We start from the raw sequence: 16,526 nt of genomic DNA, 5'->3' as shown, positions 1-16,526 counted from the left end.
ATATCTATGAAGCGGTTGGTGTAAGGAAGTACGTTCACCCCCGATTTTATTTTTGTTGAGCTCCGATTTCAGATAGGGAGAAGAGAAATACTACCTACACATATGTACTTTGGTCCAATGGTTTACAGGAGGCTACAGCCCCAAGTAGGTACTATACATTGTGGTTATTGAGCTTTTCCTCTATTCTTATTCGTGGTGGTACTGTAGCGTTCAAATGCGGAGGGCTGAGAGGGGAAGCTTACTATTGTTGCCTCGTGTAACCCATCAAGCTCTTGTCAGTTTTCTGTTTTCTCCGCACTTTTCAACGACTTGGGGAACGACTCGTGTACAGCTACTACATCGGGTAGATGATCCATCACTTCTTTCCCTCCAAGAGCTCTAAGAGACAAAGGAGACGGGGGAGAAAGAAAAAAATAAAGATAACTCTGATCCCCACATTCCATAACTATTCCCAAGTGCCGGGGGAGTGGGAAACTCCCCCCCAAAAAAAATTGGGCATGAAATCCTGCAGGAGAATGGAGTAGGCTAACCCTTGTGAATAAACTTGATAGATCATACCGCCAGGACATACTACAGTAAGTATATGAGGAAAGCTGTTGAAGGGCTTAAGTTGTTCGATTTGGCACCAAAATCGAACAAGGAGGCCCAAAATCTACTCACCTTCATTAGAGTATCATGAAACCCGATTCACTTTGAGTGGGGCCCAGAAATTATGCAGAAATGCAGGCCATCATGTGATTTATGATTATTAGTTGTCTTTGATGTTCAAGTCTAAATACTAGGTAGTCGATTTATCGTTGTTAATAGCAAAATGGAGAGACGGCGAGTGATCGATTGTGAAGGCTTGGCTGAGATCAGATCTCGATGCGTTCGTCCAATTATAGTTATCCAAATAGCTTCTTGAGATAGATAGGAGTCTAGTATCATGGTCTCGAGACGTTCATTAACCAAAGATCCAAACCCCATGTGAGGAAAAACAAAAAAGGATGATGACCCAAGCGCGTCTCCGCGCGCAGTTGCAGAATCAGTAAGGTGGGTGATACCGACCCGGCCGCGGAGCAGCACCTCTTTTCACTTCCCAGTGCCATACTTTTTTTTACCAACCCCAGGGCTTCGGTAAGTCAAGAGTTAGCCTTCTGACCCAAGGTTTGGAATACACAAGCCCCGGGTTAAGGAAATAAGATTTTTCTTGGTCCCGTGTGGTGCGACGGCAAATAAGGGGAGTTTTTAATTGCATCCACACTTCCTGTCGTGCCTTTTTGATTTCCAGGAATGGAGTTTTGGGAGTTATGGGGAGCCGGGAAGACCATTACCAGAGAAGAGGCGTATGGAGTGCAGGAAGCCAGTACTCCACACAATTCCGCAATCCAGGTAAGCTGGACACCACCATGAATTATCATGGATGCAAGTGTTACATAGAGCGGCAGCTTTATAAATTTAAGTCAACCTTTTTCGCAATAGCTTTTTGGAATCGTAGAGGATATCACCCGTATTGCCCATAAATACTACTTGAAAGAACTACCCTATTTAGAATTTTGTACTTTAATATCTTTGGTTCGAGAAGAAGCGATTTTTATCGCCGCCTTGTCTATGTAGGAAACAGTATTTGTAGTTAGGAGAGGGTGTCTAATTATGTCGATCCAGGCTATGAGCATACATAATTCAGGCTCATTTATAACTATTTTTCTAAAAGATGTACTAAGCTCACTATTAGCAAGAAAAAAAGGGGTCAGCTGCATGCTATTATTCATTTAGATGCACGAAGCGGATAAAAATATTTTGCAGACGAAAATGGACATGTTCCCCCGTTATTTGATACTATGTTAGCTGCGTAATTATAAGCCTTCGTGGGTTCGGACTATTATATACGCCAATAAATGAAACATCATACAATTTAATGAGTTAAAAACAATAGTAATGAATGAAGTGATACGAGTGATAATCTATGATTAAAACCAAATATTAGTTGAAATAAATATACGTACCGTGAACACTCGAAACCTTCAATAGCCTGTTTATATTTACTCTGGTAGCAAAGTAAATGCATCGGGAAATGCATCCCGAGTGCAAATGGACGACTTTCCAGACGACTTTCCTTCTAAAATATTATGTAAAAAAAAAAACACTTTCCTAGGATTCGAACCCTGGAACATCTAAGAGCTACAACAGAACAGAACCGAAATAATAAAATATACTAGCTTCTCTCAGCGGGTTATTTCTTGGAATAAGGTTATGTGGACGACTTTTCCAACGACTTTCCCGACGACTTTCCAGTTGGAAATGTGATATGTGTAGGGAAAAGCATCACTTGATGCATTTCCACACGGCCTCGTCAGTCAATGCATCTTTTGATGCCTCTCCGTCAATCGTTTGTATGGGAAATATGTAGTTTGATGCAATTACTTCGCTAGTAGAGTTAGATATCCTAGTCAACACAGAAAACTAATGAGATAATGGCCTATTTGTATGCCTTTAATTGGATAAAACAACTCTATCATAGCCTGTGGTTTTTACTTTAATGCGCCAGATACATAGTCTCGAGCTTATGAGTATATATTTCAACGGAATTTTATATGCATCTGAATCTTGCGAGGATGACTTGACTCTTGACGAGATGCGGTCCTTTCCGACCCAACAGACACTAAAGATAAGAGAGTGTAAGTACGTAAAACGGGCAGCATTATAAAGGATCGGCTGAATAACCTCCGCAATTCTAACGCGTATGGTCCTCAGCTACATTTGACATTTCTATGAGCATTACAGCGTCTATGTAGAAACCATCTTGCCCCAATACATACTTACCTGGCTTATACTATACCAATATGTCGGGAGACCATTAAGATTATCTAGCTAGCTAGGCCGGCCGGATCGATCCAAGACTACCCTTTAAATTAGCCATCCATAGCTATTTTGAATTACTCGATGGAAAGGAAACAGTCGCAAGAGTGACCGGTAGGTGAAGGTAACATAATATTAATGGGTGGATCGCGGAGGGTGGGTCTGGTCATGAAGCTGATTGAACAGCCTGATCCCGAGCACCTGGTCGATAACACCAGGAGAAGGTATGGCATAGATGTACATACTTCACACAATGGTCTCAAAAGGGGACTAGTGATATTTCATCAAACCACTTAAGGTTGAAAAGCTTTGTTCCTCATCTCGACGCTACATGTACCGACCATCACCACCACCCTCGAACCCACTCACTACCTCCCATAGGAATGAATCCTGTTTTAGGTACTTGTGTGGCAGTTCAACACCCCAAACTTATTTCTCGTGGGCCAGCTGCACTGTCCAGCCGAGGCACAGAAGCTTGATGCTCACACTTATAAAACTACTAACTACATGTAAGCTCCGCTGTGCCTTACTTACAGTACTCTACTTACATGTACTTCCTTCCTCTCTCGCCTCGTTTATAAGCGGACAGCCAACCAATCAATCGGAAAACAGTGGTCCCATTCATCCAATTTACCAGATGAAGGACATCTTCTAAGTTGGCTCGCCTAGAAATTGTTGGTCACTCTAAAATTCTGGACCCGGTTGCCGGAACTTTGGTGTCGCTTCCCTTTTTTGAGCTTCAATTAAAGTTTGTGCAACTTTCAATAACCCCCTAACCTGGGCTTGTTTTTAATTGGTGGCCATAACCTACATGTATGCCTAGAAATTTCTCCAAAGTCTCAGTCTATAACACGACTGCACTCTTTAAACTAGAATGGGAGGAATGGGAATGTCTATGTAAACTACATATCGTTCGCTCTCGGACTCTGACGCAATAGTGCATTCCAATACGGATACAAACCATCGATTATTCCAGATTAAAATATCGCCATAACTCTGAAACGAACCACCTGCAAAAATTATGTGGTTTGCAACCTCCACCGCTTACATATATGTACTCATCGCGCTCATATGTATCAAGCAGCTACATTTCTTTGCCGAAAATCGGATCATCGGACCTGATTTCTCGCCTCAGGTAGAGGACGAGCTGGATACCTGTTTTACTGGCTAAATTCACCATTGACGCTTACACACCCACAGACTTCATAAGCTGACTCTGAACACAAACACAATAATTCAAAGTAACCGAGCGAACGAATCATCGGTTTACTTGGGTACTTGGGATAAGTCATGCAGGGACTGGCCTCTAAAACGAGTTTAGGTCAGGGACCTAACTAACCGGCCCAAGCCTCGGGGCCGCAGAACACCGATACGACCCCTGCCCTGGCATTTAAATGACTCCACCCTCGCATATTCAATACGATCTAAGCATTCTCCTAAACGTTGAGTATGCTATGTAGGGCTGTGAAACAATTAGGGCCAATTCTGCATGCCACGAAGGAGATTTCGGGCAGCACAAGCCGGTCCTGATGGATTTGAGAAACTATGTCGGCCGAGTACAACTAACCGATTCTTTAGTAACTCTCATTAGGTTCTTTGAATTTCTACCAAAGGTTACAATATTGGGCGCATCAAATCTAGAAGCAGATTTATTACTTTGTGTCAAATCCTAGATGCCATCGGAGTATTTCCTTAAATTAAGGATCTAATCTACCTCCAACCTCATCAATTGAGACTAGATTTCCGTTAGACTATTATTAGAAGAGGGGATCGCTTTATCTGGATTATATCATCAATCCGATACCAAACACTAAAGATTCAATGGGCTATAATCTCATAGCTAAATATCTTTTTCGGTTCCCAAACAGTTCTTCTATGAACTCGTACACATACACAATGACATATGCATGCTATCACATCACATATGTACACTTGATGTGTAGATACACAAACTATATACCTAGGCCAGGCTTATATATATACCCGGCAGCATGTAAAATACTTCGGTACCAGGTAGAGAAAAGTATGGAATATCACTTCTACACCTGAGGATGCTGGCGGTATTTTTGGGTATAGCTCATATCTCTAGATCTCATTGCTTAATCTGGATACTAATTTCTTGTAACAAAATGTGTCTTGAAACATTGTGTCGCACAAACCATCGAGTGATGGTGTATGAATTACAACCGAAAACTGTAGGGTTCAGCATGCAGATACTGTTCGAACTTTTAGTTCCTATATAGGTATGTGATAGATTCCACGGCGCATATTGCATGCTTACATTTCTCTATAGAAAATTTGCGAATAAATCCATGGATATGGCACAAGGCCAGGATGACTCTTAGTCCTATTAACACACACACCAAACACCTCCCGGAGTAAATATCCGCTACTTTCTCTATCTGTATGGCTGCATTATGTATTAGAGACCATATGGGATGGTGAAAAAGCAAACACCGACCCCATTCATTATTCTTAATCGTACCGCACACCGAAAACCAACTTCCCACAGATCAGTTTCTTGGTACATAATAGTTGGAATATGGGGTACACACGAAGTGTTAGGTTCTCGAGGCTTCTCCGGAGATCATCTGGATTTTGTGGTGCAACATGCATTGGTTTTGAAACAATCTAGACCCAACAATATGGGCCTGGCCAGTCGGCTTCTATATTCAGTGCTTACGAATTTCTTCACCGAAAACCGATAGCTGCATCCCCCAAGGTCTTCCTTGCTATGGACTCGAAAGGAGTAGCTACCGGCGAGGGACCAAGTAATGCACAGCGTGATTATCGGGACAGCACCGAGAATCGGTCACCATATCTCGACGTCATATCTCTCTCTTCCAGGACAGCCTAGTTATCAGATACATAGCACCTCTTTTTCATTGTTAGGAAGCCTAGACTAAGAACTGGATAACGAGTGATATATCATGGTACATAGCTAGTCGTGCTGACGCGACTGTTTAATTTCCGAAAATTCACCGCCTACATACATGTTTAGTGAGAGCCAGCCCCTATACATATGGTATTGGCCACTAAATGCACATGTTGCAGCAGCAAGCAGCAAGCTACCCTTTGCTGTCAATTGTGGATATCTAACGTCTACGTACCCCCAACATTAAGTACCGACCCGACCACGCTAGGATCTCAGGAACCCCAAGCTATCTTGACAAGTACTCTAGCGAGGAAATAAAAAGCTTCTTTTCACGCGAACCCGTCTATAGTTGCCGATAATGTTCCTTGATAGGGATGAGACATTGGCAACCTCTGATCATCGTCTACTTGGCAACGTTATGTCGAGTCAAATTAGGAATACCATCACAAGCGAGAGCTCAGAACTGTCGCTGGCATATCTGCTGCTACTGTGCCGCTTGTCCGTTGAGTTACATCTATCCCGGGATGTATTTCGGGAGTACTATTGTGTCAGAAAAGTATATACCCACAAGTCAACATAGGACACCTTATGCCCTGTCTGGAACCTATTATCCACACTTGATGTGCGTGTAATTAACTGTCGTTAATTATACCACTGTCCTATAATCCGTCCACCCGGAGCACCCCGTTTGACGTAATTGTACATATATGTTCGTACGTACTCATAAAGGTTGTACTCCTTTTACCTTGGGTATCTAGGAAACATGACAAGCTTCACCCTGAATATCTAAACAAGCTGGTGAGAATACTAGCTAATAACTATCACAATGGTATACGTATACTATCCTCCCTAGGTATTTCGACATGGTGGTCATGAGCACAAATATTTATAATTGGCTGCTGCCAATGTCACCCAACGCACTAGCACACAACCAGTGCCCTCCATGATACCCATAATGATATATTAGTTGGGCTGCATGGTTATGCGCACGCGTATGTTCTCTCTCCATGGCTAACGCCACCGTGCTCCACACACACACACTCCACTCCACGCTCTGCTCATCTTCCCCGCAATACAATAGAAGCACGGACCGGACCAGGACCTATCATAGATTGCACGTAATTCTACGAGAATCGTAGCTGAAGAAAGGTTTGTGTGCACGGTCCCCAGCCCAGAATAAGTACATACTCTTGTTATTTTGGACGTGGCTTGGATTTAGGTAACGTCTGGCCAAAAGAAGCTATTTAAACACGTTCAAAGATCAGGAAAGGTGGTGAGGTTAGTCATGCGGAGAATCATGACGGGCCCTAGATCGAGCGAGGGGCTCGCAGGAAGAAAAGAAAATTCTAGATATGACAGGCAGCCAGCCCAGTCAACTTCACTATTCCTCTTAGCACTGACAAGACTGTTTAGCTAGCTAGATGAGTTCCACCTGCTGACCCCCTGAATGAAGGAGAACGAGCAATCGACAATCCATATAGGATTTTCCGTCGATCATTCACTAAACACTTCAAAACATGCAAGCACATTTTTTCGCCGCCGTTGGATAGACATTAATATCTATTTAGTGGAGTGGGTAAGTTTCGGCAATCCCAATAATTTGCCATGATCATTCTTTCCATTCTTGATATTCAATATCTCGCATGTCCATTTATGTTCCCTTAGGTTGCCAGCTAGCACCCCGCCTTCACCTCCCGCCTCCACCTCTCGCGATCCCCATTTTGTTTCGTTCGTGAAGTAGATATAATGATGTAACCCTCCCCCAACGCAACCGCATGTAAGGGAAAAGGAGAAAAAAATACAAGCATATACAGAAAGGGACATTAAGAGACCGAGAAGAAAAAAACCGTGGCGATGCTTAGAAGGATATAAAGCAGATAAAGAAAAGGAAAACCAAAACACCAGCAGAAAGGGATATAAAAAAGCGATTACGGCAGAAAGAAAAAGTCGAGAACCGAAAATAAAAATCGCTTTGCCCAAAGAGAAGAAAGTCATGCTCACAAAATAGACTAAAACGCAAAGGACAAAAAACAAAGTAAAAGAATCCCCTCCCCCATGCAGATGAGCCCTATTTCACACCGCACCAATAAACAATAAACAAAAAAAAAAAATCGCATGAGCTCGACCTGCTCATGTAACCAAAAAGTCGTATCCCATCTCTTGAATTATCTTCTCCCAATCCCAACTCTTCTCCTCTTCTCCCGAATCCATCAGTGCCCATACTTTCTTCACAACCTCATGCGCAGTAACAATATTTCCCAGTCCCGAGTACTCGTGTAATCCGACAAACCGCCGCGAGATTTCTGGCCTCTGCTCAGGGTTGAATGCTGCGCAGCCGAGAATGAAGAGGGGCATCAGTAGTATGCTCTGTGTTCCAGAATTCTCGGGCAGGTGCCTAAGATACTCGAGACCTTCCTCAACTGCAACATCAATCTTGGGGCTTGCAGTGGATGGCATGATGGTCCGGTACAAGTAGACCCATGTAGACTGGCGGTAGAGCTGTGCGGCAATGTATCGATGAGACGCAGGAGTTTGGGCCGGAACCCAGTCGCGAATCTCAGAGTCAATTGCAACAGCTTGTGAGAGCACCTCGTAGTCAACCGCAGGATGATCACCCCTCGTCTTCCTTCCCCTGATGTGATCTCTGAGTAGAGTAATCTTCGATAAGTACCCAAACAGGCCATCGAGGACACCCAGAAGAGCCCCGGCTTCTGGTTGGATAATAAAAGCAGGAAGGGTGTAGTTTTCCATTAGCAAAAGCGGTCGTCTGTCAAGTGTTGTCACTGAGTTTATCACGTCGTGGTACATGAAAAACTCGTACAGAAAGTTGCTGAAGGAGGGGTTGTTATTCCTGTTTCCAGAATTCGCAAAAGCCAACATATGCCTGGCCGCGTCCAGGTGAGGTCTATATTCGCCCTCTGTCTCTCCCTTGCATATGGAGTTCAAACAGAGTATAAGTGTCGTGGCGATGGTCGGGTCACCTGCAATTGGAATCTGTCCTGTAACAGCTGGATCGCAGCGGAGATATTGCATGGCCTTTCCAAAATGGTGGTGCTGGGCTACGCTAAATGATGGATCTGTATTGGACAGATGGGACCCAGATAGGCACAATAGCGAGTGCATCAAGCCACGATTCTCGAGTGCTAGGGGAAGCAGCATCTCTTGGAACGGATTGGTGGCATCGTTGAAGAGTGTAAGGATGCGGCTAACGTTACGGACGAAGTGATCAAGCAGAGCCCTGTCTATTCGAGTCTCCACGCCGTCAATTAAACACGGAAGATCCGCAAACCGGGCAAGCGCGGCACTAGGATTAAAATTCCTGCCTGTAAACGGGGTTAGTAGACGGTCGTTTGGTGTATAGGTCCGGTGCGCAGATTCACCCTCTGCCTTCTGGCGGCCGCTTTGCCAGACGGTCTTTTCTGGATACCCTTCACAGACAACTGCGTTTTTGATGCAGTTGTTGCCTATAATGCAAGAAAAATAAATGTTAGGAACACTATCATAGCACCAACGTGGAGCCTGTCAAAGGTGCAAACGAACATTCTGGTTTCGTCTCGTCACATTTCTTCTTCCTCCTTCTGCAAGTGATACAGCCTGTTTTCGACCTGCCCTTGGTAATCTTTGTCTGCGTCCCGATTGGCGGAAGCGGATGCTTCCGTGGTCGACCTCTCCCTCGTTTTGACGGCTCCCCGGATTCTGTGGATGGTGATGGTAGCGGGGGGACATTCCTCAACTCGTCCTCGTTGTCTAGCTCCTCAATTTTGGTAATGACCCCATCCGCCATCAAGCTGTCCATGTTCCCATGAACTGGTGGTGACGAAGTTGAGGACGAGGCTGACGGCGAGCTAGAGACCGGACCACTGCCCCCCGAGGACATAGTTGAGGTCGAATCTATTGATAAGCGTGCCATGCTGCTTCGAGGATAACCGATTGCTGCCACTGCCGCCATGTGCTGTTGAAATGCAGGCGAAAACGAAATCCAATCCCTTCGCTGCTGCACCTCCTCCGACCCTGAATCTATTGGGGAAAGAATTGTGAAGGTTGTGTTTCGAGTTCGTCAGACCTAAAGTCTGGCTCCACCAGCTAACTATCGAACAACGTTCCCTTCTGTTTTTTTACGTTTTTCCAAGACCCTCTAAGATTCGTCCACTTGGCTAAGTAAATCCAGCAACGTTGTGGGTTAGAAAGTGGTTGATTGGTTGGGGTGGTAAGGGTGTGTGGTAGGGGGAAGGAGGAGCGGACTAGTGGGACTTTATCGTATGGCTGGTTGGTTGATATATAATGGTGATGGGTTAGAGTGATATGTAGTGGTTTTATGGAATGGGACGTTGTTATGGGAGAGGTTGAGGCTGGTAGTGGGTCAGTAAGCAGCCTTGCTTGCGATAGTAATCCTGCGCAGTTACTTGCAGTAGCCGAATCGATAAGGAGCGGGCAGCAGCAGCAGCAAGTAACTGAACAAGTATTCTTTTCAATGATTTTTAGGAAATGACAGCAGAGGAGAGGAGAGGCCAACAAAAAAGAAAAAATCCCCAGAAAATATTCCTCAGCGCTCCACTTATGAAGCAGACAGACAAAATATACAACCAGTCGTTGGGAGGAGCGGGGAAAATGCTGAAGATCAGACGAAAGCTGTTTCGAGGAGGGGGGGTGGTTCAGTCAGTGGGTCAAGCGGGCCAACAGTAAACTAGCCGGAAGACACAGAGCGAGCGACAAGTTGTATGGGTATATACTGGGTGGAGAAATGGGGTTCTCTTTTGACGGGACTAAACAACGGCCTCTCTCTCCCAAAGGAACGAGCGGGCGAGCAAGCAGTAGTAATGAAGGAAAGGGGAAGGAGAGGTTAAAGTGAGGGAAAGCGTGTCCGGTGGATAGGTTAGGTTTCTGCAATCGGAAGGGGTGTGGTTGAAATAATGGAACTGGATGGAATACCTCTGGAGGGCACACCACCACTGTCCACCAGCAAGCAAGCAAGAAGCACCGGAACCACACACGAACTAGGAAATCGCAGTAGCGGCGGGAGCAGCAAGCAAAGCAAGCAAGCAGATGTAGCAGTAGAGAATGCAGTGATAACAATGGGCGCAAGTACCAATACGGGCTATTTTGGCTGGCTGTAACACCCTTCCAAGTAGCTCACACACCACCTTCGACGTTTGTGCACCCTAAATCCAGAGTAGGAAATTGAACACAGTGGTGGTGGTGATGATGAGATTGAGGAAGAGGTAGTAGTACTAAAAGACAGTCTATTCACACACGGAAATTTCACACTAAATGAGAGGAGATAGATGACGGCGTATACGTAGATGATGGGCCGATGCTATGATAGGGATGCCCTGGATTCTGCAGGGGTTCAGAGGGAGGGGGGTTGAGTGAGGGGGAATGAATTGGGATGAGGATGAGGAAGATGGATGTGCGGTGAGGACGAAAGATGGGATGAATGGATTAAGAGGTATTAAATTAAAAACAACAGTCTAGGGAAAACGAACTCGAGGGAACGGGTATTGTGGATTAGAAAGGGCCGAGAGAGCGGCGAGGGGGTGTAGCATGGGATGGGAGCGACGGATGGACTAGTGCTATGTACTCTTTGCCTGCCTGCTTAGCCGGGGGAGGGAGGGATGGATGGATGCCTTTTGCTGCCAGCTGCTGCTCAATGGTTTCATTCAGGTTCCTGCGCTCTTCCTCCATGTACTCGCAGTGGAATGATGTGCCCTCTCTAGAAACATTCAAGTCGTGATATGATGGGAGGAGGAGGGAGACGTAAAAAAGCGTGTGGTGTGCAGCTAGCTACTCTAGTTAGAGTAGGTACAGGTAGAATAATCAACGCACTTGTGAGGCGAGAGGAACATTGCCCACGAATTGACAGCGGAGATCATCAGATTAACCCTATGTCTCTGTACTAGCAGTGTCAGAGTCAGTCATTTCAGTTCAGTTCAGTTTTCAGTTCACATACGTAACTTAGCACATCGAAATCTCCGCTCCCTCCCCCCCGCCCTCCGTTCACTTCTGAACCCAACCCCCCCCCCCCCCCCCCCCCCAAAAAACCCCAGACCCAGCATCGTTGCCAAGTTATCCCCACGATGAGCACTTCCCAGATTCTGGCTGTCGTCCTAATTGGGGCTCTATTGCAGCGGTCTAGATGCCAAGGGACTGAAGAGGGAATACCGCCATAACTCGAAAAATTGGCTAGATCAAAATTACTTGTACGGGAAACTTCTGGTGCAGATCGATGCCATTCAACCAATCACTCAAGTGGCAATCCCTGGACGGAGATAGCCAATTTTTCGAGTTTTGGCGGTATATCAAAAGGGCCCTTCTACTTTCCTGTGGCTTAAGCTATGTTGTTACCATAAGTTACGCGACGTCCACTCTCGCTTTGCGTCGCATCAAGCCGGAGGTGCTACCACTACCACTACCACTCACTACCACCCGCTACGTGACTACATGTACTGGCACTACCACTATTAGTACAGCCTTACTATTACTACATGTACTATTCTACTCCAACGTCCTAAACGTCCCCCAATATAGAATATCTAACTTCCAAGTCCATATTGAAACAAAGCAAAACAATTTTTTTCATTCGAAAAAAAAAAAGATACATCCACCCCTCCCCCCAGCAACAGAAGAAAAGAAGCAAAAAGATGGGGTAAACGGGTACCTTGCAAAACAACCTTCCCCTACAGGCTGCCTTATGCCCGCCCCTCCCCTCCCCACCCTCCCCGCCTACAGATGTCCCAATCGGCATTCTTCTTGCCACTGCCAGTAGCAAAAGCAACAGGTCAAAAAACACAAAGGAAAAAGTAAAAAATTGAAAATTGAAAAAAAGGAATACATCGGTATTTCCCCTACCGTCCACCGCGCACCTGGGTCCCCTATCGCTGGTACTTGGGTTGCTACCTTACCTTTCGCTCTTACTTGCAAGGTGGTAACCTACACGTAACCTACGAGTGAGTGCGCAAAATAAAAAGAACACAAGCTGTCTGTGCGAAAACCGACTAGCTGGGGAACGAACTCCAAAATGTCTCACCCACCGACAACGACGACGCCAACGCTTACTCTACTCTGTCAATGATCACTGCAACATAGCTTAGCTAGCTAGCTATCCAGAGCGTCCTAGCGAGCGAACGAGGCAGATTGATGCCAGAGACAAATTTGATTTTTTCCACAACTTTCGAGAGAGAAGTTACTCCTGAAATTAAGTGTGCTGCGAGGCAGGTAGAGTAAGTACGGTACTCTACGGGATGCGGCGTATGTGCATATGTATTTGTCCGCGATATGTACTCTATACTTTTCGGAGACATTGTAAATGTAGAATTGTTAAGCTTGCCTAATATCATATCTCGTGTCCGTAGAGTAAGTAGCTAGCTGCTTCATGTAGGTACTTGCTCTACACACTTCATTTCCATGGAATGGAATGGAAACCCCGTGTATTGTAACCATACAGCCAAGTAATTGACCCGATCCCGATCCCAATATACGAAGCACACACTGACTGCACTGCCATATTTAGACCTCCAGGAACTCCAGACTACATCCAACATGAGCAGTAGAGTAAAAGTACCCCAGACTTTTTTGATTGTGTGCACTGGCCCTCTGTCCGTTCTTCCCTCTGCCTACATTGTACATACATATGCGTCAGCAAGGCACCATCGACCACGGACTACGGAGCATGTAGCTAGCTAGCTATGTAGCTAGTCTAGCTAGGTCCCTTGGTAATCTCTTCTCTGCTCTTCTCCAGGTACTCTAGACCGCACTCTAGAGAGAGCTTCCTTCTTGATATTATTGGGCTACCCTGTCATCATCATGGGGTTATATGAAACGTTAATCATAACAGCTATACTATTATTGAGAAGCACAGGTCATTTTAGAGTACGAGCGTTTTATTTTATTTTATTTTTCTCATTCCTAATGCCCTCCACTCCGGAGTCCCTCCCTCCCCCTTGAGGTTGCTAACCGAGATATAATTGGTTTTTTTTGGGCATGTGGATCATGGTTTTCTTGATTTGGGACTTTTTTTTCATGTTGTGATCGCTGCGATATAGATGGTGATATAGGTATATTAAAGCATAACGGTATAGCATAGCATAACGGGTGGGTGGTGAGAGAGGTAGGCCTAGGTGGAGCTACAGACAATAGGACAATAACCACATACAATGCCCAGCTCCCTGGAATACAATGCCACCTTCAATCCCTACCCACTCTACTCCACAATCCATGCAACAGCATGTAGCCCAGGGACACACCTCACCGACAGACTCAAACCACTTTCCTAAACCAAATGAAATAGATGAAACAACTCCAATTCGATATCTCGTGTGCGACAGGAGGATTGATCATCCGTCTCCATACATAAATCCGATCCTCAGGGCAGCATATGGACAGGGACCAGAGCCCACATCCCACTACGGACCGGACCTTTAGCGATGGATGGGATGGATGGTTCGTCCCTCTTGGGGAGGTTTAGCGTGATCAGCAACGACGATCACCGCATATGTAAACAGGCTTTTTGGGCAAGCAGGAGAGCAAGGTACTCAGGCCCTTTTCTCTCTTAGCTGGAACTCAGCCGGTTGTTCCATGGGTAGATGACAGTAGAGAGGTAAAGCTCGACCCTTTGGGCTGTCCGTGCTACTCTACACCACCCTCAAAAAAACGCAAGTCGACAAGACCAGGAGGATTTGCAATTACGTGTTTGGGGGAGGAGGGTGGTAACCACTGGGAGGGAGCACGCTGCACGGATGGGGTTTGTGATATGTGACCAAGATGGGGGGGCATGCAAATAGAGTAGTTGGGTACCCAATCGCTTCATGGGACGAACGGGAAAAGAAAGGTGCTCTACATGCACGAGAGGAAAAAAGAACAAAATGCTCGATGTTCAAGTATGGGGAAAACCCTCTTTCAGTGTGCACAGATGTCACAGAGCCAAATCCATAGCGTTTTCACCATCGAAAAGAAAAAGGGCTTGTCGACCAGTTGGTGATATTTCCGCAGGGCCGTTAGGGAGACGCCGCCAACAACCCTTTGGATATGTATCACAAAGACCGCGCGAATTGGGAGTCATAGGCGATTAACCGAGGCTTCCAAAACGTGATCGTCGGCTGGGGTTGTCCATCATGAAGGTCGGTCTCGATCTTGTGTTGACATATCTGACATCACAAGCTTCGATGGAAATCATAAAGACGATTCACCCACATCCAAAGCAAAGGGTCCTTTACTGACGAATTTTAAGTTTACACCAGCTAGGAAACATAAGTCAGCTGAGCTTGCCAAAGAACCAGTGGAGGTCATAAAAAACTCTTCATCGGGTTCGGTTCTCAACCATACTAACTATGCTATTTCTGTTCAATTAGATGCGTGTATGTAGTTAATGATTGACCCGTCCTAATAGGCTAGCCGCAAAAAAGAGGTTTCACAATTTAATACGCACATGAATCTTCCTGATTTTGTCTTTTTTACAAAACTGAGACAATTTTCTACGGCACCCCCGATTGCTGATCGTATTAGGGTCTCACGTACCTGTTAAGATGGATAATTTCACCCCCCGTTTTTGCTAACTACTGGACGAGTATGTAGAACTATCTAGTTGTAGCTCTAGAGACGTTACGCGTTGAGTCTTGCGTGTTTAGGTGCGATTGGATCGATCATGATTATTTTCAGGTTAGTACCGTAGATATTTGATGCCCATAGGGCATGCGGCTAATGACATCGCAACGCAAATCCCATGATATGAGTCCAAAGTTTAATAGCTCAGAGTTTTCAGTTTCAGCCCACGAGAAAATAATAAGAATTGATCGAGGTGAGGCGGCCTGCCTGGACATTTGGGTTTGGTCCGTTACGAAGAAAGTGGGGATTCCAATCAACTCAACGGGACCCATGTCCTCATCAAGAAAGCCTTGCATCACTGCAGGAGCGCCTGCCTCTGCCTGAAGTGCGCAGAGTTGAACGGGAACGTCAACCGCATACCGTGGATGCAGTCTCTTCTGTGGGCCGAATCGTGATTTTCTTTTTTTTTTCCCTTCCCTCCCGTTTGAATTGTGCCTGATTAGAGCAGAGACGCACTTCGTTTCCAAGCTTCAGAGATATAATATAACGGGAATTGAACAAACATCCGGCAGTGAATCCCGGCCCCTCCAGAAATTGTGGATCACCATCTCGGGACCATAAAACTGGGGCAGATCTTGATCCGCTTTCCCCAGGTTTATTTTTTTTCTTTCACTCTCATGTATGTACCTATGTATGTATGTATGTACGAGAGGCGAGATATAGTTTAAGTGATGACTGTGGTGTGCTATAATGAATATTCTTTATCAGCATGTTTTTTATCCAGTACACCCGTACGGCGCATGCATATAGGACAAATTGTTGGTACTGTAGTAGTACCTTTGTTTCACCTTTTGCTCCCACATCCAGTACGCTCTTCTTCTGGCAGTGTGTGGAGCCAACTCTTGAATTTCATGCATTATTCAATAAATAAGTGCTTTAATTATCACTGTAAATTGCATCAACACAAGATCAGTATGATCATCAAACGCAGTGTGAACATAACGTAACGAGAACCACCACTGAAGCAAGTCCAATCCTCCAGGCCGTCCATTTGTGAGCATAAGAAAGCATAAGAAAAAAGAAAAGAACTTACCTCCGTGGATCGAGCTTCTTTCTCGATGAGTTTTCTTGCTGCTTCTCATAACCAGGCCCACAACAAGGCATGAGATTCATTCGAATCCTCAAACGCACTGCATCTGTGAATTTCGGTTGAGGTGTGGAGTGGAGTATTAAGCCGACGCCCTGCTGTGGACAGGGTACCCCCCTTGTACCTTTA

General features: G+C 45.4%; 3 protein-coding genes across 3 annotated transcripts; 1 reads left to right on the top strand and 2 right to left on the bottom strand.

Annotated features, from left to right (window-relative positions):
* Nucleotides 1–7,843: 7,843 nt before the first annotated feature.
* Nucleotides 7,844–9,590, bottom strand: H6S33_012746 (uncharacterized protein; the record flags this gene model as incomplete). Its single annotated transcript, XM_044844448.1, has 3 exons — nucleotides 7,844–9,036; nucleotides 9,094–9,177; nucleotides 9,254–9,590. The coding sequence occupies 3 exons, from the start codon at nucleotides 9,588–9,590 to the stop codon at nucleotides 7,844–7,846; spliced, it is 1,614 nt and encodes a 537-aa protein (XP_044694455.1).
* A 4,295-nt stretch (nucleotides 9,591–13,885) lies between these two features.
* On the top strand, nucleotides 13,886–14,131 carry H6S33_012745 (uncharacterized protein; the record flags this gene model as incomplete). The annotated part of the gene is made up of 1 exon (XM_044844437.1): nucleotides 13,886–14,131. One exon carries the CDS (start codon nucleotides 13,886–13,888, stop codon nucleotides 14,129–14,131), a length of 246 nt encoding a protein of 81 aa, XP_044694454.1.
* Nucleotides 14,132–14,918: 787 nt separating this feature from the next.
* On the bottom strand, nucleotides 14,919–16,113 carry H6S33_012744 (uncharacterized protein; the record flags this gene model as incomplete). The annotated part of the gene is made up of 8 exons (XM_044844426.1): nucleotides 14,919–14,946; nucleotides 15,032–15,039; nucleotides 15,135–15,154; nucleotides 15,224–15,257; nucleotides 15,373–15,765; nucleotides 15,814–15,893; nucleotides 15,958–15,995; nucleotides 16,088–16,113. 8 exons carry the CDS (start codon nucleotides 16,111–16,113, stop codon nucleotides 14,919–14,921), a joined length of 627 nt encoding a protein of 208 aa, XP_044694453.1.
* Nucleotides 16,114–16,526: the final 413 nt, after the last annotated feature.

The sequence above is a fragment of the Morchella sextelata genome, assembly GCF_020137385.1.
Source record: "Morchella sextelata strain SCLS chromosome Unknown scls_9, whole genome shotgun sequence".
NCBI lineage: Eukaryota > Fungi > Ascomycota > Pezizomycetes > Pezizales > Morchellaceae > Morchella > Morchella sextelata.
Note: the sequence above shows the minus strand (reverse complement) of the source record. Positions and strands in the feature narration are given on the sequence as shown.